This window comes from Apodemus sylvaticus, chromosome 15 (genome assembly GCF_947179515.1).
Source record: "Apodemus sylvaticus chromosome 15, mApoSyl1.1, whole genome shotgun sequence".
Lineage (NCBI taxonomy): Eukaryota > Metazoa > Chordata > Mammalia > Rodentia > Muridae > Apodemus > Apodemus sylvaticus.
This window is the reverse complement of record NC_067486.1, coordinates 66132039-66156310: the sequence shown is the minus strand read 5'-3', so window position 1 is coordinate 66156310 and position 24272 is coordinate 66132039. Positions and strand designations below refer to the sequence as shown.

Sequence of the window (24272 nt, the reverse complement as noted above, 5' to 3'; positions counted from 1 at the left end):
CAACACAAGAGGGAGCTTCACTGACAGGAGGCATGACCTGAAGCAGGGATCTCACACCTGACTGCTTACTACAATCCCTCAGGCGTTTTGAAGTAACACACCTGCCCCTAGACATTATGATTTCATTAGACCAGAGTGGGTAGCTTTAAATGTAGCCAGTGGCAAAGAATCCTGCCAATTAGAGGTCTTGGCTACTCCAAAGCAAGGCCCTTGGAGTGCCAGTATTCGTACCATCCTAGAGCCTGTCGATGGCACCGTCTCAGGCCCATCATGGGCTAGAGGCAGATTCTGTGTTTTCAAGATTCCCGGGGGCTGTGTGTGCATTAACTTCTAGAACCCTTACTCTGGAGCATGGTCTCTTCTAAGTGTGGCTTCCCACTTCCAGGAAGTTTAGCCAGGACCTGCTCACTGTTCGCTGAGTGACTGCCACAGACCAAGCCTCTACAAGCCTTCCCATCTCACAGGCTGCCTTAGTCCGAGGCAGGGACTCCATCTGCTGTTTGGGTAAGACCACTACTGCCTTCTGATTGTTTTACCGAGGGGAGTCACCGGCCATCTGGGTTGTACCTCTCTGGCTTAGGAGACAGAGACAATCTTGCTTAGCTTGGGGTAAAGAGGGTCATGGAGTGGGCAGGACAGCTACACAGAAGCCAATGTTTACAGATTTCTAGAACTATTCTTTCCATGGTCCTCAGCTTGTAAATGTATAGGATTGTTGTTACCACCTCTGCACATTACATACTACAAGTGTTTTTCTGTGGTAGGGCCCTGGGAGAATATGATGTTTAACTGTTGTTTTTGCACCAAGATAATTTTCTTGGGCTATTAATAGAGAGTGAGAACTTCCACAGTCAAGAGGTCAAGCCATTTGTACTCAATTTGCAGCCAACTGGGGCCACCACCCCAACACATACGCACTCCTAATCCTTGGGGACAGCACTCTAGAATTGGAAACTGAAAGATTAAACGCAACTCAGACTTTAAAACAATCTTTTCTACCCCCCTCACTCTGGGCTAAAATTTGGCCAGAACAAGAATGTTGAAACCTCTGCTTTAATCTGACATGTCATCATTATGAAGTCTCAAGGACTTACACGCCCTCTGGAAAATTTCATTTAAAAACAACATGCTTTCATGGATACAGTGTCATCCTTGAAAGAGGATAGAAAAACATGAAGAAAAGAAAGCTTTCCATTTTCTAATCGCTCTAAATAGACCACTGCAGCTTGGCGGTGGTGGCGCACGCCTTTAATCCCAGCACTTGGGAGGCAGAGGCAGGTGGGTTTCTGGGGTCTATAGAGTGAGTTCCAGGACAAATAGGGCTACACAGAGAAACCCTGTCTCAGAAAAAAAAAATTAGACCACTGTAAACAACTCCATTTCTCAACCTTTTCCTTGCAGAGAGAGATATCTAGGTAAATAGATGATAGATAGATAGATAGATAGATAGATAGATGATAGAAAGAAAGAAAGAAAGAAAGAAAGAAAGAAAGAAAGAAAGAAAGAAAGAAAGAAAGAAAGAAAGGAAGGAAGGGAGAGAGAGAGAGAGAGAGAGAGAGAGAAAGAAAGAAAGAAAGAAAGAAAGGAAGGAAGGGAGAGAGAGAGAGAGAGAGAGAGAGAGAGAGAAAGAAAGAAAGAAAGAAAGAAAGAAAGAAAGAAAGAAAGAAAGAAAGAAAGAAAGAAAGAAAGAAAGAAAGAAAGAAAACCGAGGGCTGGAGAGGTGACTCACCAGTTATTGTACTGCTCTTTCAGAGACCCTGAGTACAATTCCCAGGAACCCCATGGTGGCTCACAACCATCTATAATGGGATCTGATGCCCTCTTCTGGCCTGCATATGAGGATAGAACCCTCATATACAATAAATAAATAAATCTTTAAAAAATCCAAGATCACACTGCTCATATTGTTTTATAATTTGCCTTTAAAAATGATATACCATGAACATTTTGTAATATTTTAGAATATTTCTATAGCCTTATAAGATTTCTATACCAATGCCACTAAAATTAATGGATTGTTAGTAAAAGAAATTAACAAATGCATATACATGTCAATATATAATATATACATTTGTGTATATGTATAATAAATATATGCGCATATGTTGTACATATATAATATATACACATACATATAATATATATATATAACATATATTACAAAATGAACATAATAACATCTTTGTTAACTAATTTTTTTTAGTTTTATTTTGTTTTGCTTTTTTGCTTTGTTTTATAAGAATGGTAGACCTGTGGATATAAACTTTTTCAAAGGTTTAATAGAACTGCAACACTGTGGTCAGAAATGCCTGTCCAGTATACACTCCCATCAACGTTACACAGAATTGTGCAATGATGTCGTGCATTTGGGACCATTTCTGGAGCCTCTAACTGACACCACAGTGTAAAGGGTATAAGACCAAGATGGTCAAGGAAGGAGTCTGCATATCAGCCTTTGACATAGTTGGCCATTATAGACAAGAAAGGAAAGAGTTAACGGTACTGACTGCACAGAGGAGTGGAGAAAGGCCGATGAGGGCTGAGCCTCACCTCAAAGATGAACTTGGAGCTGCCAAAGTTGGTCTTCTGCTTCTGCCAGAAGTTGTCGGGCTTGATGATGAGGGCCACATGGATCTCGGCGGGAAAGGCTTCCTGCAGCGTCTTGAGGAGGGGCTTAATGAGGTCCCACTTGGAGCCCCGCATATCGATGATGACGGTGAAGCCACGTTTGCAAACGTCCTCACTGCGGGGACAACATAGTGCAGATGTGCTCACTGGGCAGCAGAGACTTAAGTATACAGTCAAAACAACAACAACAACAACAACAACAACAACAAACCAAAACCCCAAAACAAACAACAACAAAGGTATAGGAGATTCCCATCTTCCCTAAGACGTGGATCACACTCCAACTTACATCATCTTTCTAACCAACTGAAAGAGTCTGCCCCCAATACCTTCTGTTATGGTTGTCTTTGTCTTTTGTTGTCTGTTGTAATGTTAAGTATGGGGGTGGGGGGGCAGGGACAAGACCTGGAGTCTACAAGCAGCCTCTGGACCCTGCCCCCAAGTAAATTCTGATTGGTGAATAAAGATGCCAGCAGCCAATAGCTGGACAGAAGAGAGATAGGCGGGGTTAGGGCTTGGGTGTGAGGAGAGAGGATGGAAAGGAGAGAGAAGCCACTGCGAAGGAAGAAGAATGACCAGAGGGAGGAGGGGAGAGGGGGAGAGGGAGCACCACCATGGAGGTAGGAATAAAGAATGGGCCGGCCAATTAGAGCTAAGAGCAGCCCAGATGGAACATAGTGGATAATGAGTGACGAGTGACGGCTTGGGAAGGTGGATTCTGACAGCATGGAGAGTAGGCAGCTGCCCAGCTACTGTGCTGCCTCGGGCATATTTAAAAATGAAATAACTGTATGTGTGCTTTCAACCAGGAACATAAGTGGTTAAAAGCAGGTAGAAACCACGCATCAAGATTTTGTAATAGTCATTTACTACACCTCTCCTGTGTTCTGCTCATCTGACCCAGGACTCCAGCATCTGCTTCCTCTCAGCCCTTAGCAAACGCCTACCTAAATCTCTCTAATATTGGTTGTACTTGGGAAGTTAGTTTATCATGTGGGTTCTCAGACTGCCCCTGATTTCTCTTTTGGTTTTCATCTCTCCTTCTCTTTCCTAGGAGGAACCATGATTTCTCATTTGGATTACAGATTCCCAAAGTCAGGACTCTATTGCTCCTTAAAGATGACAAACTTTCCTTGTGCCCACCCGAGACAGACACTGGCACACTTCACCACCTCATACAAACTGAACCAGAGTATCCTTTCCAATGAGTGGCTCTAGGCTGACTCTGCCAAATGACTGACTATAAGGTATCAGTAGCATATACTTACCAGCAGTGTATTTAAGATGAATCACATGTAGTTCAAAATACATGCCACCTTTAAAACTAGGGCTGCTGAGTAATGTTGACCACTAGTGGGCAGCCTGGGTAGGACTGACTTGTAGGGAAGCCCCCAGCTAGCACATGCTCTGCACAGTGGGCCTCACAGTGGAAGCTGTTGGGAATGGGGCAGTAGCTGTTGAAATACCGACCAACTGGAGTAAGATGGGCCATCCTGAAAACCAAATATAAGCAGCTCAAAGGAACCAAGATGCTGCTATTTAACTTATCGAAAGTTTCACTTTAAGCCTCAACTAGAATTCCTCAAAACTGATTGAAAAATATAGGTGAGAATCAATGATATCTCAGTTAGGGGTCCTTCCTTCTTTTATTTCTTGGTTTATTTTACCCATCCATTTATTTTTGAACCATTTCTCTATAGACTAGTTTATTTCCTTGGGGGGTTCTCTCATCTAATATCGCCTCTCTCAGATGGAACGCGTGTAAACTGCTGTGTGGGTTAAGCTGTCTTCAGCACGCCATGCTTGCTTACAGCTGCTAGCAAGGCCACCACTGCCAGGCTGTGGCCACAAAAGGAAACAAAACCTTCCTTTAGGCTTCATCATTAAATGTCAACCAGTGACAAGAAACATGTCTCAGCTCATGGGACTTGTTGTGTGTGTGTTCCCCACGCCTACCACCAGCTTGCTCAGGCCTCCCAGTGAGATGGCTACTCCCTGGGTAGCACAGAGGAAGTAGGAACATATTTCCCCCTAAACCCTGCACACCAATGGAAAGGAGTTGTTACCATATCTTCTTTGACACTTAATGAATCCTCCCATGGCAACACCTTCTGATACATTCTCTGCCCTACTGTTGATACTTTCTGTGAAAACAGCCAAATCTCCTGAGGTGCTTTGTATGTGTGCTATATACACAGATGGGGGGGGGGTAGACTTTTTTTTAATCTCTAATCTTTTTTTATCGTCTAGTTGTTATCCCCCTCCTGCTCTGCTCTCCGACAGTTCCTTCTCCCACTCCTCTTCTCCTGTCTCCAAGAGGATGTCCCCACACCCTGCCAGGCCTCTCCACTCCCTGGGGCCTCAGGTATCTCAAGGGTTAAGTGCCTCTTCTCTCACTGAGGCCAGACCAGTCAGTCCCCTGCTGAGTATGTGTTGGGGGCCATGGACCAAATAGTGCATGTTGCTTGGCTGGTGGCTCAGCGTCTAAGAGATCGTGGGGGTCCAGGTTAGTTGACACTGCTGGTCCTTCTATGGGGCCAGCCTCCTCCTCAATTTCTTCCATCCTTTCTCTAATTCAACCACAGGGGCCCCCAACTTTAGACCATTTTTGGGGTGTAAGTATCTGCTTCAGTCTCAGTCATCTGCTTGTTGGGCCTCTCAAAGGGCAGCCATGCCAGGCTCCTGTCTGTAAGCACAGCATAGCATCAGGAATAGTGTCAGGCCTTGGAGCCTCCCCTCGAGATGGGTCCCAGTTTGGGTCAGTCATTCAAACTCCTTTCCCTCAGTCTCTTCTTCATTTTTGTCCCTGCAGTTCTTCTAGACAGGAACAATTCTGAGTCAGAGTTTTTGACAGTGGGATGGCAACCCCAGCCCTCCACTTGATGCCTTGTCTTTCTACTGGAGGTGGCCTCTTCGAGTTCCCTCTCCCCACTCTTGGGCATCACATTTATTTTGTGCTTATTCTGTGCCAGGAACCCTGGGTACTTACTATTCATTATTTCGTTTTATCCTCACAAAAGTGGTTGTCTCTGTGTAGAGATGATGAAATTGGAGCATATTTGCATAAAGCTATAGGACCAGTGATAAGCTCAGAAGAAATGCAAAGCTAGGCACATGGGCTCTGAAGCCTCTGCTCAGATGCCGTGTCTTCCTATACCCAACCACTCTGACACCAAGCGAGCTCGGGTGAGGAGCAGCAATGAAGGGATTGATTTAGATACTGGAGAGAGGTGAAAGAGTCCTAGGGAATGACACCATTCTGCAGTGACTGCAAAGGTCAAAATGGAGGAAGTGAAGGCACAGCCAGGTGCTACAGCATACACCTGTAATCTCACACTGAGGATGCTGAAGCTCTACCCTGGACTTACTGCAGCCTCTGGGACAAGCACCTTCTAACACAGCAAGGCCTCAGTTTCCCCACTGTAAAGTGTATAAACAGTAGTAGCTACTTTAAAGGGCAAGTATACGTATATGTATATGTATGTGTATATGTTAATAAGTATATGTATGTATATATGACAATATATATATGTATGTTAATAAGTACATGTACATGTATATGTATATGTATGTTAATAAGTATATGTATGTATATGTATGTGTATATGTTAATAAGTATATGTATATGTTAATAAGTATATGTATGTGTATTTGTATATGTATGTGTATATGTTAATAAGTATATGTATATGTATATGTAAAATGTATAAACAGTAGTAACTACTTTAAGCCAAGTGTATATGATGTATATGTATATGTATATGATGTATATGTATATACACACACATATACTTATGTTATATACTTTATGTTAACATATACATAAAGTACTCTCGTGGGACCAAACATGTAGTAAAGCCTATCTTAGCAGCTTTATAAGGAGCTGTTGGTGACCTTTTAGAGAGCACTTTTTTTGACCAGGGTGCCCATTCTCTAGCTCCATGACAGTTGCAGCCATCAGGATGAGCCTACAGCCTTCTCAAGAGAAAAGCCCTTGGCTGTTGGATGCCACTTCTGGAGAAAGCAGGAAGTTACTACTCCACTGTATGGCTAGACAGGGTCCCTCTTACACAGGTGTGCCTGTGCCTGTCCCCAGTCCCTCGTGAGCAGGTGACTGTGGACAGTGATGGGTGCTCAGAGCCTGTGCAGACCTCTGCTGAGGCTACAGTCAGACTCCAAGACCATGCGCTCTGGTGCCCTGCCCCATCCCTAACTCTACTCTCACTCTCTTACAGATTTCTCCTGGAAATCACATTCTCAATAAACCAGTTCCTCCCAAATCCCTCTCTCAAAAAGATGCAGCCTGACAATCCTTTTGTATTACGTATTCTAAAAAATGTTAATAAAAAAGTTGTATTTCATATGTTTGTAAAATTCTGAAGGCAACTTTATATATGGCTGGAAACAAAGAAAAACCTGGGGTGGAAATTCGGGTTTGGGAGTTTCCCAGTGCCTGCATCTGCTGAGCGGTACTTCTGTGAACGGACATGAGCCCATGTGTGCTCACCCAATAGAGACAGGGTGAAAAGATACACCTACGGAGTCACAAGAGTGACTGACAGGATTGTTAACAGTTAAGAGAAAAAGGAGAGAAGCCTCTTGATAAAATGCAGAGGTGTGTGAGAATCAGGAGGGCGTGGTGTGGCTCCAGGGTGGAATGCTGCAGAGGTACTGAGGAGGAGCAGAATCCCTGAGGTTAGTGTCTGAGAGGCCCAGGACCATAACCTTGACCATGGGGACTAGGGCAAACTCATGTGGGAGCAGTGACATAGGCATCCTAGCTGATGCCTTGGGTCATTACAAGAAAATGGCAAGGTCGGAGAAGGCTGCCTATGGGCACTTGAAGCCCAGTGCCACCCCACCTCTGGAAGCTGCCGGTATCCACACGCATCCCCAGCCTGCTCCCTCCCACGGTGCCTGCACCCTTCCACAGGCTGCTGTTCCCAGCCTCCTCTACTCTTGCTAGGGCCACTTCACCAATGTAGTTTATTCAGGGTTGTCACTTTTGATGTAGAATTCTGTATGTATTATATACCATCAAAAAAAGTAGACTTGGGAGCAGCAGGCTTTTACATCCACTCCGAAGGAGAAAGGAGGTGGTTCTCCCCACTTTCTGCCCTTCATGAAAGCTACCAAGGGGCCCCTGCTCCCTCCTGTGGCTTCCTTTCCCTCCCCATTTCCAAGCTGGGGCTTGGGTCCCTCGGGGCCCCTCTGGCAAGCTTCCCAACATATGTGATAAATCACCTTTCCTGACAACTGAGCCAGGTCCTGCTCATAGACTCTCCAGGCCTCACAGGCCCAGAAACCATAAATGTATGTACTGAGTGACTGGAAGATTGATCAGTCACTCCTCGTACTCGATTCTAGAGCCTTTACCCTTTTGTTCATTAAATGTCATTGGAGCTGCTTGCACTCAGTGCGCATGTACTATCTCAGAAAGGCCTCTTTACCGCTTTGTGACACTGCTTCTTCTTACCATGGTGACCTTCATTTTCACCCAGGATCATTATTAGAAAATGCTAATTTCGGAGACACTGTCCAAGTACTGAAGAAAGCTGTTCTGGGATGGGGCCCAGGAGTCTCTTTCAGGACCAATGACATAATTTCTCTTGAGTGTGGTATGAGAGTTTAAAGATTTACTTTGCCTAAGTCAGATGCACGTTGATAAACAGCATGTACCACACAACTACATCAGAGAGAGCGCAACATCTGCCGTGGGAACCATGCGGGAAGCATGCTGTCTCTGTCGCGTTCTACTGTCGTTTATTAGAGAATGAGGTTCTTGTCGTTAGCACAGGCACAGTAGGATTTCTGTCCTTATGAAATGCCTCTAGCTCTGTAGACTGGGGACATGGTCTCTTGGCCTAAGGAGTTTGCCTGAAAGACTGGGCACAGCCTTTCCCAGGTACTGCTGACTGAGCTCAGACAGTGGAAGCGCCACCTTCCCAGGTGTTCTCCTCTATTGATCTGCAATGAATCATGGTGGCATCCGTTCACCATTGATCTGACCTGGTAGCTTCATCTCAATTTCTAGGCAAGCCCTGGCTGTCTCTTCAGGGTCTCTAGGCTCCGCCCACATCTGACAGCCCTGAATTAACTCTTGACCAAATGAACTCTGTTAGGACTGTTCCAGGTCTGACAGATGCAGGTCAGACAGTCTTAGCTCAGGGTAGATGAGGGAGAAATAAATAGACACGTGACAACTGACCCTTTCTACTCTTAGTGGCTTCCTATGCTTAGCAAAGATTATGGCCAAGAAGCCCACGACTGAAGCCAGTCCCCCAAATGGTTCTACCCGCACAAGGCCGTGGGACCATGAAAGGCAGTCTGTGTTCTGGTTGAGTGAGGTTTAACCTCTGGAGACCCCACAGATATACTACAAAGCATGAACCTGTTGGCCATGCTTCTAGACACTAGGCTTCTGACAGGAGCCCTCAGCTCTCCATAATTCTGTGGCGCTCAGTCTTGTATGCCCCAAGCCCTTGGTATTCTGTCTGGACTCCACCCCCACAGTGGGTGTTAGCAGTCACCTGTTCACAGCCAGGTATGCTCCTCCCCATGGTTACCTGGCAACAGCCAGGTAGGCCCAGCCCACTATAAGGGGGGGCTGCTTGGTCCCTCCTCCCTCTCTTACTCTTTTCCTTCTCTCTTGCCCCCTTGCTCCCCCTTTCTCCCTATTCCCTTCTTCCCTCTCTCCATATGACCATGGCCAGCCTCTATTTCTCCACCTTCTCTCTCTCTACTTCTCTACTATAAACTCTTGAAAACCATGGACTGCGTAACCTCATCCCGACCTGCCACGCTGGAACAATGGGCCAGGTCTTGCCCTAAAGACCACTTCTAATCTCTGCTAGAAGGCCTCCCAGCATTCCCAGCCACAGCCAGCACCAACCCAAGCCATCCGCTGACTAAGCCAGGACTCTCGTCCCTGCAGGACCCAGCTGAAGCTCTCCCCTGCCAGTTCCCCCCAGCCCCACAGGCCCACACTCTGTTCTCAGCTCTTCTGCAACATCCAGTGTGTCTAAGGTGTCTGAGACTGAGGACCTGTTCGCCTACGTGAGACCCAAGGACCCACGAGCTCTGCCCTGCCAGCTCCCCAAGCGACCTCAAGGACTGCCCTTTCCCACTCCCAGAGCAGGGTTCTGCAGCTTCTTAAGGCCTGGTGCCTGTCTCTTGGTCCCATGGGGATGTGCACAGTCCCAAATACCCCTGTCCACTTTGCCCAGAGGCCCAAGTTCTGGGAGGGACGGGTGACCACCATCTAAAGCCACACAAGGCTGAGTCTGTGCAGGAGGCTTGGCTCCTCCCTCTCCCTCCCTCTTCTGTCCATTACTCACGCACTTATGCGGGCGACTTAGCCCTCGCTTTGCTTCTCTGTCTTAGCTGCCATAGTCACCCCAACCCAGTTTCAAACCTAAGAAACTTGATAGCCTTAGCCTGGGAAGTAAGGACTAGGTTCTCAAAGGCACGGCCATGCTGGTAACTGGACAGGAGAGCTGAATACTGTCGGGGCATTACCATACTGGGTACCATTTGACTTCAGGGAGCCAAGTACCACTTCCCCCATCTTACTTCCTAACCACTCACTCCTATACTCCATCCCAGGTCTCAGCTGGAGCGAAGCCCACCTGTCTCAGCAGATTCCATCATGGCCACGTTATTGAACCACACTGGATGTGACTCATAGCCACGTGACCAAAGACTAGCTCTTAATGTTACCTTCTCCTCTCCCCAGCTGTCCCGTGTCCCGTGGTCACCACCCCATAAGACAGACATGCCACTCCCTCAACAGTCAAGGGTAAAATGGGTAACTGTGACCAGGTTCTGAGCACTCAATAGCTGTGTTCCTATATAGATCGCTATGGCTTCACAGGGAAGCCTCAGTATGCAGTTGAGTAAAGTGCACAGCACGAGGCCGGGAGTTTGGTCCCCTAGAATCCACATAAAAAGCGAAGTGTGCTAATATGTGCTTGTAATCCTAGTTTAGGGAAGAAGGGAACAGAGGACTCCTGAGCTTGCTGGCTGCCAGCCTAGCTTACCTGGCAATCTTTAAGTCATGGAGAGAGATCCTGTCTCAAAAAACACGGTGGACTACTGAGGAATGTCACCTGAGGTTGGCCAAACACACACACACACACACACACACACACACACACACACACACACAAAGAAAAAGTAAAAAGGAGAACCTAGTTGAGAAGGTGCTCACAGAAACATACCATTACCTAAATATATCATACTATCCATTGATTTATATACCCAACCAGTACTTACTGAGCATTGATTTTGTAGCTGACTTAAATCTAGGGATTTGGAGTATAAACGTGGACAAAGGCAGAAAGAATCATGAACATTGTATTCTAGAAGGAAAGATAGATGCTATATAATGGCTAAAGAGAATGGATAATACTGAAGAACCCATCAGATACTCCGGCCAAGTCACTTGAAGAGCAGATATTTACGTATAGAATCTGGTTATCTAAACCTGAGAAAAGACCAAGAAAAGAACTCAGGCAGAAAGAGCAGTCCACGCCCAAGCCCTGGGGGAGAGGAGAGGACCACCTGTGTGCTGCTCTGCCACCACTCAGGAGACAGGAAGAGTGGAGTCTACCAGGGGGCCAGCAGTCAAAAGGGGCTGGTATGCTACATTGCGAAGACAAAGCCAGAGGCTGGAAAGGCATCAACTACCACCCCCCCCAAACAACTATCACCCCCCAAACAACTACCATCCCCCAAACACTGCAGCGTGAAACAGCTGGTTTGGCAAAAACAGGACATTGATACGGTAATTTAGAAAGATAACTTTTACTAACTGAGGTTCTGTATATGGTAAGTATTTTATATACAATATGTAATTTATTCCTCACATGAAACTCTGTAGAGGGCAATATTACCCCCACTGTATGGTTAAGATATCATGGATGTTTGGTGTAACCTGTGTAAATGCAAAAACCTGAACTCAAGATGAGGCCACCCTGACTTCCCCACTGTAAGGCCACCATCAGTTGGTCTTCAATGTGCTCTGCCCTGATTCTTATTGTCCCAGCCAGTATGTCACGCAAAATTCATCCTGTTCCTATGAATGTCTGGCAGATTCTCACTAAATAGTTACTGCAATAAACATAACATGAATCCATCCTGGAGGTGGCTGGACGCAGAGATCAGCAGCAAACTCTCCTCCAGCTCACTAGCCGAGGAGGCAGGGCTGTCTGTTACCTATTAGGACTTCTTTGTTAGTAAGATGGTTAGCGCTCTCTCTCTCTCTCTCTCTCTCTCTCTCTCTGTGTGTGTGTGTGTGTGTGTGTGTGTGTGTGTGTGTGTGTGTGTGTGTGTGTAGGGGGCATCAGAATACTAGTGTGGAGTCCAGGAAAGACCAGTGCTTGGGTTGGGTTGGGATGGAACAGAATTGACCTGTAAATCAGACCTGTTCATAAAGTTGTCAAGTGTTGGTGACAAATTCAAAGGCTAGCCTGGTCACCGGTGGATGGATTCAGAGAGGAAGGACAAGTCACATTAAGGACCCTGTTTAATGCCACTGCACTGTTATGATGTCATAGCCACAGACGAGAATTCCAGCTGCAGACTAGGTACAGAGGAATCTGGAGATGTCTTACCCATGGCTCCTGGTCAGACTTCTACACTTGGAGACATCACCACGAATAGTGAACGGAGCAGAGAAAGAAAAGAGCAGCAGCCTCAGACAAGCCATCCACCCTCCACAGCCTGCCTCTGTACATCCTCCCCAGCTCGGTGCATCACTCCATGAACTGAATGAGCTGAGAGAGAAAGGGAGAAGCTGCTCCCCTTCACCATCCCTGTTGGAATTCTACATCATCCTCAGAAGCATGGAAACCCTGGCTATGCTCTCAGGATCCATTTAATCTGCTCTCTGCTCCTCACTGAGTTTTGCCAGTTCTCTGCTGATTGCCACAAACCAGGCCACACCTGCTTCCCTAAACAACCAGCAATCAGCAGGTGTGGGAGAAAACTGTTAAGGACACATTAGCACTTGCTTTGAGCCTTTCTAATCTGTATGATCAGAAGTAGTAACAAGAACACTGGAGGAATGAGCTCCCCATTCCCTGGGGAGCACTTCAGCAGTGAATGCTTGGAGGGCTTCTCCATGGCTGTTCCCCCAAAGGGAGGGTAGGAGCAGAAGGCTCCCTATGCCTGACACAGATGTCTGTCCTTTGGGTCACCGTGAGGTCACCATTAGCTAATGTTCTACTGGGGTGTGATTTAGATGTCACTGAGGCTACCTAGGGAGCCATACTAATTCACCCAAACATTTGGTTTGGATTCACTGGAAGACTGTCCCCTTTACCAGTTACTATAATAACAGTTTAGTGTTTTATGTGTCTGTTCATAGTCACATGTCCATGAATGTGCGGGGCTGGGTGCAGCTGCATAAATGTAGTCCTACGTGTGGATGCCAGGGGTCGGTCTCAGTTATCACTCCTCCAGGTTATCTGTGCACTTTGGCGTCTCTCATTGGCCTGGAACATGCCCTGGAATGGCTAGGCTGTCTCACCAGAGGGCACCAGGAATCAGCTCTTCTCTGCTTCCATGTTTTTAAAATGTAGATGCTGTGGATGGAACATGAGTCCTCATGTTTGTTGAGCCATCTCGGCCCCAGCTGGGGTCTTTTCTATGCCACGCAACAAGCTGTCTCTTGTCTCTGAATCTTGTTATGTGAGGGCCAGGGGATGAGACAGGGTATAGTACAAAATGATGCTTTATCCTAAATTTATAACCTCAAATATAGCATGCAGCCTATGTGCTACAAATGACCAAGGATAGCTATGAACAAAGACTAATAGAAATCTGTAAACTGTTGTGTTACAATGTTAAAAACAAACTGGACAGTCTGAAGGATTCTGATTGAAGGGTGTGGGTGGGGCTGGGCAGGTTTTCAGTCCTGCTCCTACCCCCACCCCCAGTGTTTCTAGCATAGGCTCCTAGCATTTAAGGTGTGCTGTGCTTCAATCCACTTCCAAGACAAGGACGTACTCCTTACCAGCTGCTCTCACCAGGTTTACCTGGTGTCTTGTTCTCATCAGATACTCAGAGAAACCAGAAGCCGAAGGCAAATAAGGAAGGTTTGTGCTTTCTAACTCTTTAAAACTCATTACCTAATTTCACCCAGATGAGTCTGTTTACAAACGCCAGGAGCAGGGAGTGGCCGGCTCAGGGTTTCTTCCTGAATGAGGAAAAGTGGGGTGCTAAATAGCAGTGACCCAGGCATTAGGGTTCCACCAGCATGTCCGAGCCTGGTCATGGAGTGGCAGCTCAGAACGTTCAGCAGAACGTCTCATCCTTGCACCATCTCTACAGCTGCCTTTAAACAAAGACACACGTGCAAATGAAGTATGGCCCGAAAGGAAAAAGATTACCCGTCCTGAAGGCGTTAAATGAGTCCTGGAAGGGAAAGGGTCTCGAAAAGAGCTCTGGGACCAGTGTGAGAAGGGTGGGCACGGGGGACGCATGCAGCCTCCCAGAGGAGAAAGCACCCCTCCTCCTGCAAGAGGCCACCCAACCTGTGGCACAACGCCATGCAGCCTTTGTCATCAGCAAGGTCATTTCAGCTGGACTCTGAAGGAACTCTATTCACAAAGGAGGAAAGACACAGGCAGAGCCAGCTGGCTGGGGACCTGGTGAAGGCAGGGACTAACCTCTCTGACAGACGACTGCCTCGGACACTCAGGAAGATGGCAGCCACTGCCCATCTGCAAGGCCAAGAGGCGGCAAGTTCAGGGGCAGGTGGGATGGAAACCAACATGTCTGCCTGGGACATGACCTCCCTCTTTTTCTTCAGAATATGATAAAGCAGAGATGAAATGGACATGGAAGCCGCGGATGGAAATCAATGCCCACAGCCTCCATCCTCGCCCTCTGCCTCCCTATCCCTCTGCAGCAAACCTGAGCCTTGCACTACGCTTTCTCTTCACACACGCACTTTCTCTATCTGCCAAGTCCGAAAGATGGAAAAACCTGTTTTTAACCTAAAGAAAGCAACATAATCACTAATCACCCTGTGAGTAACAGGCCAAGGAGAAAGTTTCCATGCAACTAGTAAGTTTGACTGTGGCCTTGGACATGTTTTGCTTTCATATTTCCCCAATTCCGGAAACACAACCAGCAACCAGACCATGAGCCTTCCTGAAGGCAAAAACTGGTGTCCCCTCACTCTCCCAAATAGTCTGCAATTGAGCAGGAAAGGCCATGTGATCATTTGCCCAGCTCCCTGGGACTGGCGTATGTAAGCCACTGCCCTGTGCACTCACTAGACTGATAAACTACTCCATCAAGGTCAGGGCTGGGCAGTGTGAGGAAGGGCTGGCCCTGCTGCAAGCCTGCTACAAGGAGTTTCTCTTCAGCTGGCCAGTTAGAAAACCTGGATTTCCTGCATCCCAATCTGGAAATCAAGGATGTTCTCTTCTCACAGAGAACCAGGATGGGGTGTGTCACAACACCAGGGTCAGACTTTGGTTCAGGCTCCAGGCCAAAACCCAGCGCACGGGTGACGGGGTGGTGGGAACAGATAAAACCGCAGCTGTGGACAGAACAGTATGAGAGACGTGAGGAAGAAAGTACTCTGGCCTGAGGGTCTTGGAGCTCTCCAAACCAGACCTGGTTCTCAAGTGACCTGACTGAACTGGGAGTTGGGAGAGAAGGAGGCCCTGGGAGAAGAGAAGAGGTGGGGCCATCAGGACACACATGGGATTACGTCAGTATATTATCCGGAAACATATCTGTCCTTGTTGAGTCACCAGGCTGACAGACAGAGTGCTCTGTCTGGGCTCTGGGAGAACTGGCTGTCACCCTCGCTCAGTCTAGAAACAGCAGCCTCCTCAGTGAGACAGGCCACTCCTGCTGCCTCCAGGCTTCTGCACACTTCTTCCTGGCAAAGGGCTTGGGTTCCTTGCAGTCCCTGGTAGGGGAAAGGAGATGTCCTGAAGGAGGCTTAGTCTGGTGACTTCATGCTGGCATGACTCCCTGGGATGGCTCTGAGGAGTCTAGGAGTGAGTCTGTCTTTTATCTGGGTGCTCTGCAAACTTAGAGACAAGTAGCAAGAGCTCTGCAAACCCTCCCCTCCTCATAAGAGCTCATGTCCTATGGACAATCTGAGCTCATGAAGAGACTCGACCTTAGACCTCCTACCTGTGACAAACTAGGCTCAATGGACCCTTTCAATTTTTGTTCATGTACTTGTTCTTCTTGGTTAATACTGGATGGATGAGGGAGAAGTGTGGAATAGATCTTATCTACGGCAGCTCTGGACACCATGATGGTGGGCAAATGCCTCTCAGTAGAGGATAGCAACGCACAGGAAGCCCCAGGGAGCGGTGTTTCTCCCATGCTTGTCTTCCAAGTGCAAAGAGGAAAAGCAGTGTTGGGAAGGAAAGGTTTGAAAAGATGAAGGAAGCCTTTCCCTCCCACTCCGGCTGCTGAGAGCGGTGAGGACCGTGGGCGTACTGAGAGGTACCGAGACTTGGGCACCGTGACTTCTGCTCTGCGACGAAGGGAAGCAAGCCAGGTGCCGAGCTCTGCTTTCCTCTAGCTTCTCAAAAATATGATTTTATAGAAGAAATGTAGGAATTATCACATATATGCTACGTTTTAAAGCAGATTCTCACCCCCCAAATAGCATCATAAAATGCCTAATTTCAGCTGGCAATTATATGTCTTAGCTACCGGTCTCCACATACAATATTTTATTTGTATTTACTACATTTATCAGAGGAAGCTTGTATCAAACCTATTTTTTAGTGGACAGACAACAATTATCTATGGCTACTTAAATTGTAGTATTTAATAAAAAAAATTTTTAAAGAAAAGCTGGCGAACATGAGACCTGAAGAGCCAAGAATAGAACGTTACTATTTTGGAGCCTCTAACAACTCACCCATGTCCTCCCACAGAGGTATTCTACCACTGGGTGGCGGCATATGTTAATTGTCCAAAGCCTTTAGTGGAGGTAGCCTCTGTATAAAGCTAGTGTCCAGGAGTATCAGTAGCCTATGGATGCTCTGCTCTGAATGCCAGTGAAGGGCAGAGCAGAAGACCTAACCAATGACAAGTCCGGAAAGCAGTGAATGGGAAACGGGCTGGAAATGTCCCTGAAATGGGGGGAAGGAATAACACCAAATCTGGACTCCCTCCAGGGAAGAAAACCCACCCTTCTCACCAGGCAGATGCTCGGCGTCTGTATCCAAGGAGCTCCCAGTTTCGAGCACACCCACCCAATGAGTCCTGACTAAATTCAAATCTCCCCGACTACTTAGCTTGAACCCCAGGAAGGTCTGAGTGCACTGGGTCTTATTTCTCCGGACACTGGAGTTTACCTAATCAAGGTTACAGCAGACACTTCAGCCTCGTAACCAGCCTGCTCATGGAGAGCTATGGACTCCAACAGCTCAAAAGAGATGTTAAAGCCCACATCCACGCTACCCAGAGTTGAACTCCCAGGATGCCTCGCTTTCCTGATAGAGGGCAAATAAGGTCTCTAGCTCAGCTGGGCACAGAGAGCTTGACAGCTTTCGCTGAGCTGAGGCAGGGATTGACAATTCAGCCGGCTGACAAACTAAAACACAAACGGAGAGAGAGAAGGAAAAAACCCAAAGGTTCACCAAGGACAAAAATCTGGCCTTTGCTGTATATCACGCCAGGTCTGGCACTACCGTGAGGGCTCTGCTAAGGGGTCATGCTGTAAGTAAGGATACCCTTTGCCTGGGAGACTCAGAAGCACAAGTCCTATGATCGACGCCCTAGCCTTTACACAGCCAGGGTCAGGCCTAGCTGTGTAATGTGTGCTGGGTTTTCTTCACGACGGTGAGGACGATGTTTGGACAGTGTTTCCTGGACAGCACTGATCAAGTGCACTTAAGCTTTGTGCCAAAGTAAAGATCAGAAGTTGAAGCGAGTCTCACTGTGAGTATAATTCAGGAATCTTGAAAGCAATGTGGCGATTTGTCTTATTCACTGTAAGATTCCCATGACTGCGACAAGTCTATACCAACTCCTCTCCCCCAAAAAACAAATCAAGTCAACACAAAACAAAACAAACCACCTAAATCTATAAGCAACTGAAGACCGTTTCTAACCGCGCTTTAATCTAAACATCTTACGGTACTAGCTAGTGTGTTAGCTTAATGCAAGCTAGCGTCACCTGGGAAGAGGAAACTCCAAGGCTTCCATTAGACCCACCTGTGGGTGAGCCCCTGAGGCATTTTCTTGATCGATGACTACTGTGGGAGGGCCCAGCCCACTGTGGGCGGTGCCCCCTCTGGGCTCGTGGTCCTGAGTTCTGCAGGAAAAGCTGTGAGTGAACCAGTAAGCGGCCAGCTCTCCCGTGCTTGGCTTTCTGTCTTGGTTTCCTGCTCTGATTTTAGTTCCTAATGGACTGTGGTTGGAACTGTAAGCTGAAATAAACCCTTTCCTCCCCAAGTTGGTTTTGGTCATGGTGTTTTATCATAGCAATAAAAACCCTAAGACACTTCAGTTAGAGTTAATTTAGATGTGATACATCCCATGATACAACGTTACTGTGTTAAGAAGCTATTTTGTGGTATAAAATGAAGTGAAAATAGAATAAATGATATTACTCACTTTTTTTTTAAACTCTAAAACACAGGAAGGAAACATAACAATACATTAACTCTTAGTATCTGTAGGTGGTACAGTTATAAGTGCTTTCCAAAAGATGTTTACTTTTCCTAGCTTTAAATTAAAAATACACTAGGAATGCCTTTGTAATTTAAAAAGAGGGCCAAACATTAGACATATACATTCATTCGTTCAGTGTCTACCACGGGCCTACTCCATGTTTTTATCCTGTAGCTTTACCAGCATGACTTAAGCATAGCTCTGTCCCTAACTTTGACCAAACAGTTTGAGGGACACCAATGATACGGCAAGATAAAGAACTGCTGCTTGCAGCCAGCTGCATCTGTTTGAGGAGGTCCTGTGTGTCACCCAGGTGAACCCTTACACAAAGGGCTAGTGAGCCCACCCACACTCCTCCTCTGCTCTCAAGGCTGCTCTTCTGGGCTGGAAGCCCCCACAGAATTTTCATGTGTGTCCATAATTTTTCTCAAGGCCACTCTGTCTCTGTGCTAGCACACAATTTCCTTCTACAAGGTCGGTGGCAATGTCCCCTCTATGAGGCATGCGGAAGACACAAGGAACAGACACAACCCAGCCACTAGGATTCTTTCATGCAGGGCTCCACCCTCGATTTATCTCCTGAAGGCGTTTCCTGGTTCTTGGAATACTCAGGGTTTCCCCTCTGCTGGCCCAGGTCATCCTTCTCCAGGGAGTCACAAGTGCCGCCTCTGCATTTGAAGTATTCTGCTCTGCTCTTCCCCCTCTCCCCACAGTCTGTTCCTTTTCAGGCTCAGGACTGCGTGGATCTTCCAAGTCCTCTGGCAGCAGACTTTCATCAAGCTGCAGATTAACTGACCGATAATTCCAGAAACATGTGTTGACCTCAGAAGACAGCGGAAGGTAGAGACACAAGGCAGCTGTGTGGCGAACCCAGCACAGGTCGGAGGAAAAGGAGCAGGGAGACCATCCCTAAACTCTCACAGGGTGCACCTACCTGAAAGATTTACACTGGGGGAGGGGTGTCCTCTGCTACGGAGAGTCTTTATTTAGCTCCTTAAAAATCCTATGGTTTAACTGCTTTTATATTTTCCCTATATCTATCTCCTGGTACAATCTGGTGTTTGCCATAGCTGAGCATAAACAAGCGGAGTTTGTTTGTCTGTAACTGGAACATGAGGGAGAAAGTCTAAGACACCTACCTCCCCAACTGTCCCAAACTCCCAGAGCCAGCTCTGGCCAGCAGAAGCCTAGGTCTGCTACTTGCATTTCCTGCCTCAGCCCAGCTTCCACAGAGACTCTCTGGGAAAGCAGGGTGGAAGGACGGGAACCGGAGCCCACTATTCGCACACGCCCCAAGCTCCTTACTCTCTGCACTATTTTCCAGTTCAGTCTTCGCCATCTTTGGGGCTGTCTTTGTCCATGCATCTCAGGCCTCTGTACTCTGCCACTTCTATGCCCTGAACTCTATATAGCTGCCTTATCATTTCAAAGCCTAAGGCATAGGCTTTGCTACTTTGGACATCAATATGTCAGTTTCTCAGAAAATTGGGGATGGATCTACCTCAAGATCCAGGCATAACACTCCTGGACATATACTCAAAAGATGCCCCGCTGTACCACAAGGACACTTGCTCGGCGATGTGCCTAGCAGCCTTATTTATAATAGCCAGAATCTGGGAACAACCTAGATGTCCCTCAACCAAAGAATAGATTTTTTAAAAGTGGTACATTAACACAGTGGAGTATTGCTCAGTTTAAAACAAAATAATATCCTGAAATTGGTAGGCAAGTGGATGCAACTAGAACAAAATCATCCTGAGTGAGGTAACCCCGACCCAGAAAGACACTCATTGTATATATTCACTTATAAGTGGCTATTAGCTGTGAGGTAAAGGATAATCACACTACGGTCCACAGAACCTGAGGCTAAGTAGCGAGGGGGGTAAGGGGGAATGAAAGGCTCTCCCTGGGAAGGGGAAATAGAACAGATATCATGGGTGGACTAGGGATAGGTAGGATGGGAACAGGAAGGATCAGGTGTAGCAGGGATCAATGAAGAGAGTACTGGGGGAGACAACTGGAATTAGGGGGCATTTTGAGGGTGAGGGAGAAATCTAGTATAATGGAATCTCAAGGAATCTAGGAGAGTGACCCTAGCGAAGACTCCTAGTAATAGGGGACACAGAGCTGGAAACAGTCATCCTCTATAACGAGGTAAGCACTCCAGTAGAGGAATTGGAACACCAACCCAGCCACAAAGCACATTTTGTCACTCCTGCAGAATTTGTCATTCCTGCAGAATGTGCAGACACTGAAGCCTAGTATAACAGTCACCAGAGAGGGAAACTTCATCCAGCCAGTGATGGGAACAGATGCAGAGACCCACAGGCAAATACTGGGCAGAGCTCAGGAAGTCCTGAGGAAAATGGAGAGGAAGAATTGGAGGAGCCAGAGGTCAAGGACATAACAAGAACCCAGCCCACAGAATCATCCAATCAGGACTCAACTGGAGTCCCAGAGATCAGGGAACCTGTATGGTCTGACCTAGGTCCTCTGCATATATGTTATGATTGTATAGCTTGGTGTTCTTGTGGGATTCCTAACAGTGTGAGCAGGGGTGTCTCTGACTCTTTTGCTTGCCTTTGGGACCCTTTTCCTCCTATTGGGTTGCCTTATTCAACCTTGATGGGAGAATATGTGCCCAGTCTTATTGTAGCACATTATACCGTTTTTTGGTTGATGCCCCCAGAAGGCTGCTCTCTTCTGGGGGAGGTAGAGGGGCGGTGAAGTGGGGGAAAACAGAGGTGGAGAGGAGAAGACTGAGGGGAGGACAGAGAAAGGAAGCCACAGACAGGATGTAATATATGAGAGAAGAAAAAATAAAATAGGGGGAAAACATAGGCTTTGATGCTAGAGACCATCTAACTTCAAATTGATACTGGCTAGGGCTCCATGGGCAAGTCATTTTACCGTCCCTGGCCTCAGTTTGCCCTTAAGTGAAATGGGAATAACAACATTACCCCCAAGAGCTATGAGGATCAAGTCAGTGTTTGTGAAGTCCTTCTAGCAGTACCTAGAGCAGGCCTGATAAGTATCCAGTAAGTGACAGTCATTACTATCATCCTTCGCCTATGTCGCTACAACTGTGAATGTCCCGGATTCTCCATTCTATCTTCGACTCAGCTGCCAAAGCCAATCTAAAAACTAAACTTTAATTGTCCTCCTTATGGGTGACCATCAGCAAAACTACTTTTTCCTTTAAAAAATTATTTTGTCTTATATTACATCCTAACTGCAGGTTCCCTTCCATCCTCTCCTCCCAGGCACCCTACCACACACACACCCCACAGCTTCCCTCTTCCCACAACCCATTCCTCTTTCATTTCCCTTTAGAAAAGGGCAGGCTTCCCAGGGATATCAACCAGACACAGCATTGTCTTATTACATTGTAATAAGACTAGGTACCTCCCCTATTATTATTAAGTCATCAAAACTTAACTGGACATGTGGAAATCATCTCTGCTACCCCCCAGAAGTCCTCATGTTTCCATCCTCCTGGGTTTTTGAAATGTAATTTGACCTCTGACCTTCCCTGCCGCACTCTCCCCTTGCCCTGAGCCCTTTGCTCTGCCTGGGTTGCTCATCACCGCAGTATTTAAAGCCAGAGTCTCCTAGTGATCCAGCCTGTGCTTGGAGTACAGCCTTGTAAAATCCCACCCTGACCCCAAGGCAGCAACACTGCTGGTGCCCAAGCTGCAAGACCCCGGCACAGGGTGCAGCTCTGCATCCCCACAGCTCTGGGCGCACCTCTGCACTCAGTGCCTTCAGGGGCTGCTCATGACGACGACGTGCTGTGGACTGGGCCAGGCCACAGGAGGAGGATCTAATCCGCCCTCTGCCCCAGGGCCAGTGCTTGGCAGCCCTTACTTCCCAGCAAGCAATGAATTGAAAAGAATTTCACGTATTCTTTGATATCGATATCAATTATAGCACCTCTTCAAAGTACTGACAAAAATAATCATGATTGATTTCCCTTGTTTGAGTTAACTAAGAGGAACTTCTCAAGAGACACTTTAGTACCCCATTATTCTTCTATTAATAATTTTGTCATGAGCCCCCAGAGTCAGAAGTTTTCATTTTCATTCAACGTTAAGAGTTGAAGATTCATCAGTGGTGTGGCCTAATACTCTAGGTCAAGAAAGCCACTCATAAAAACCTAGCTTTGATGGAATCACTGCCACTTTGCTGAGTCCCAGACCAAGCGAAGCAAGACAGTCTATGAGAGAAAATAGTAAGCGAAAAATAAGCCCAAAGCCCCAGGCAATGGCTGTTTCTGGGCACGCTGGAAGGGGGACAGCTGTGGGAAGCAGGACTGGACGTCACGCTCAGCCTCTCAGGTTGGGGGCTAGTATGAACGTCTCATCTTTCTGCTGTGCTTCGAAACTCTCATGTTCTTATAGCTATATTTTTTTAGATAGCATTTATTGCTGTGCACTCATACATATAATTGTCTTATTTTTACTACTAATACCTCCTTTGGGGGAGAGAACAATGGTTATTGAGAGACTAAAAGATTCCTTCCCGACACCTTTATTAATTATTAGAATACTAGAGTAAGAATGTGGGACTAGCATGCCCCTGTCTCACCCTACACTGAATGTCTTCGGCTGCCACCCCTAAGAGCCAGTCCACACTCTGCAGGGCCTTAGATGTGATGACTCACATCAAGGACATCAGCGGGCTCCCTTACCACCTTGACTTTGGGAGAACTCAGTTAACAGCAAGCGGGAGAGAAGAGCAAACTCGTGACATCAAGCCCCTGTCCCCTCCCACCAGGGAGGCACTGGTGGCATCTCTCTACCACAGCTCATCTCTGGAGCCTTTCGGATCCTCCCAAGCCCTGCGTAGAAAGACTCATTGCCCTGCGGTTGTTTCAAAGCTTGTAGTTTTTCCAAACCTCCTCACACCTTTAGAAGTTGCTCCTCAGAGTTTTCTGAAATGACCCAAGCTGTGCCCATGTGTTTCTTGAGGGCAAGCAGTAGAGAGGAGGCTAGAAGCTGTGTATGAGACCTCTCCACCCTCTTCTACAAAGGTTGCCATGACTCTAAGGAAAATGATAACTCGCTACGGCAGTTACTACTGGGGTCTTATGTTCCTTAGCCACTTAATAGAAAATGATTTGCTGATGTTACAAAAGGACATTTACCTGAGAAATGTGTGTGAAATGTAAAACTGCAAAAGAAACCTCCCACACAGGCAACAAAATAAGTCTAAAGTGCCTTTTAAGATGTAATTTTTAGGCAAATGTGGACATAAATAGTGATCTGCTGATCTCATTGGCCCTGTTTCCTGGCCCCTCCACCACCCTGATTTCTCCCTGTACCTTCCTTTAAGTGGTAGTCCCAAAACAAAGGATAGGCTACCAACAGCTTCCTCACAGGTCCTAGCCATGAAGGTGGTGACACTTCAGATAGCTCCAGCTTTCCTGTGTTAAAAACAGCAGGAGGAAAGCTTTGAGCCCCCTTCCACTTCCTCTAGCTGTCTTTCTAGTCCTTTCCACTTATTTTTTCAATGACGCAGCACAAAGACAGCTCTGGCTTTAAGCCCAATTTATCTTTTGCTGCAGTCAGTAGAAAGGGGGCAAATATTATCAAACAATAAGCTACAAATAAAGGCACCTTGGTTTGACTGGCATTAAAGAATAACCCAACCTAATTTCTTGTCATCTCTCCTGGCTGATGTGACACTCGCATTCCTTGACAGAACACTCAGCATCTTGGCAGAATTGCTAATAGCAGAGTTGATAGAAGGTTCAGCACTTGGTACCTTAGGAGCAGCAGACAAATGATCGGGACACAGCTGGGTAGCAAGGATGACAGAAAGAAGCACTTTGATGGGGTAGAAACAACCCTCGCTTACTGCCTCAGGCGTGCGCTCAGCTCCCAACAGCCCACGCTGGGGACAGTGCCCAGGCGTCTGCATTTTCAGCCCTATCTCTCAATTTTGAGGGATGTTCACCAGGCCAGCTGATCATATCT

The 24272-nt window shown here is 46.9% G+C and overlaps 1 protein-coding gene across 4 annotated transcripts in view; it reads right to left on the bottom strand.

Annotated features, from left to right (window-relative positions):
• Positions 1-24272, bottom strand: part of Kalrn (kalirin RhoGEF kinase) — a 431561-nt gene that overhangs the window by 224085 nt on the left and 183204 nt on the right. For all 4 annotated transcript variants that reach the window (XM_052158466.1, XM_052158467.1, XM_052158468.1 and 1 more), the window contains exon 4: positions 2551-2743. In XM_052158466.1, coding sequence (XP_052014426.1) covers positions 2551-2743 — 193 coding nt within the window. The remainder of the gene's footprint in view (positions 1-2550; positions 2744-24272) is intronic.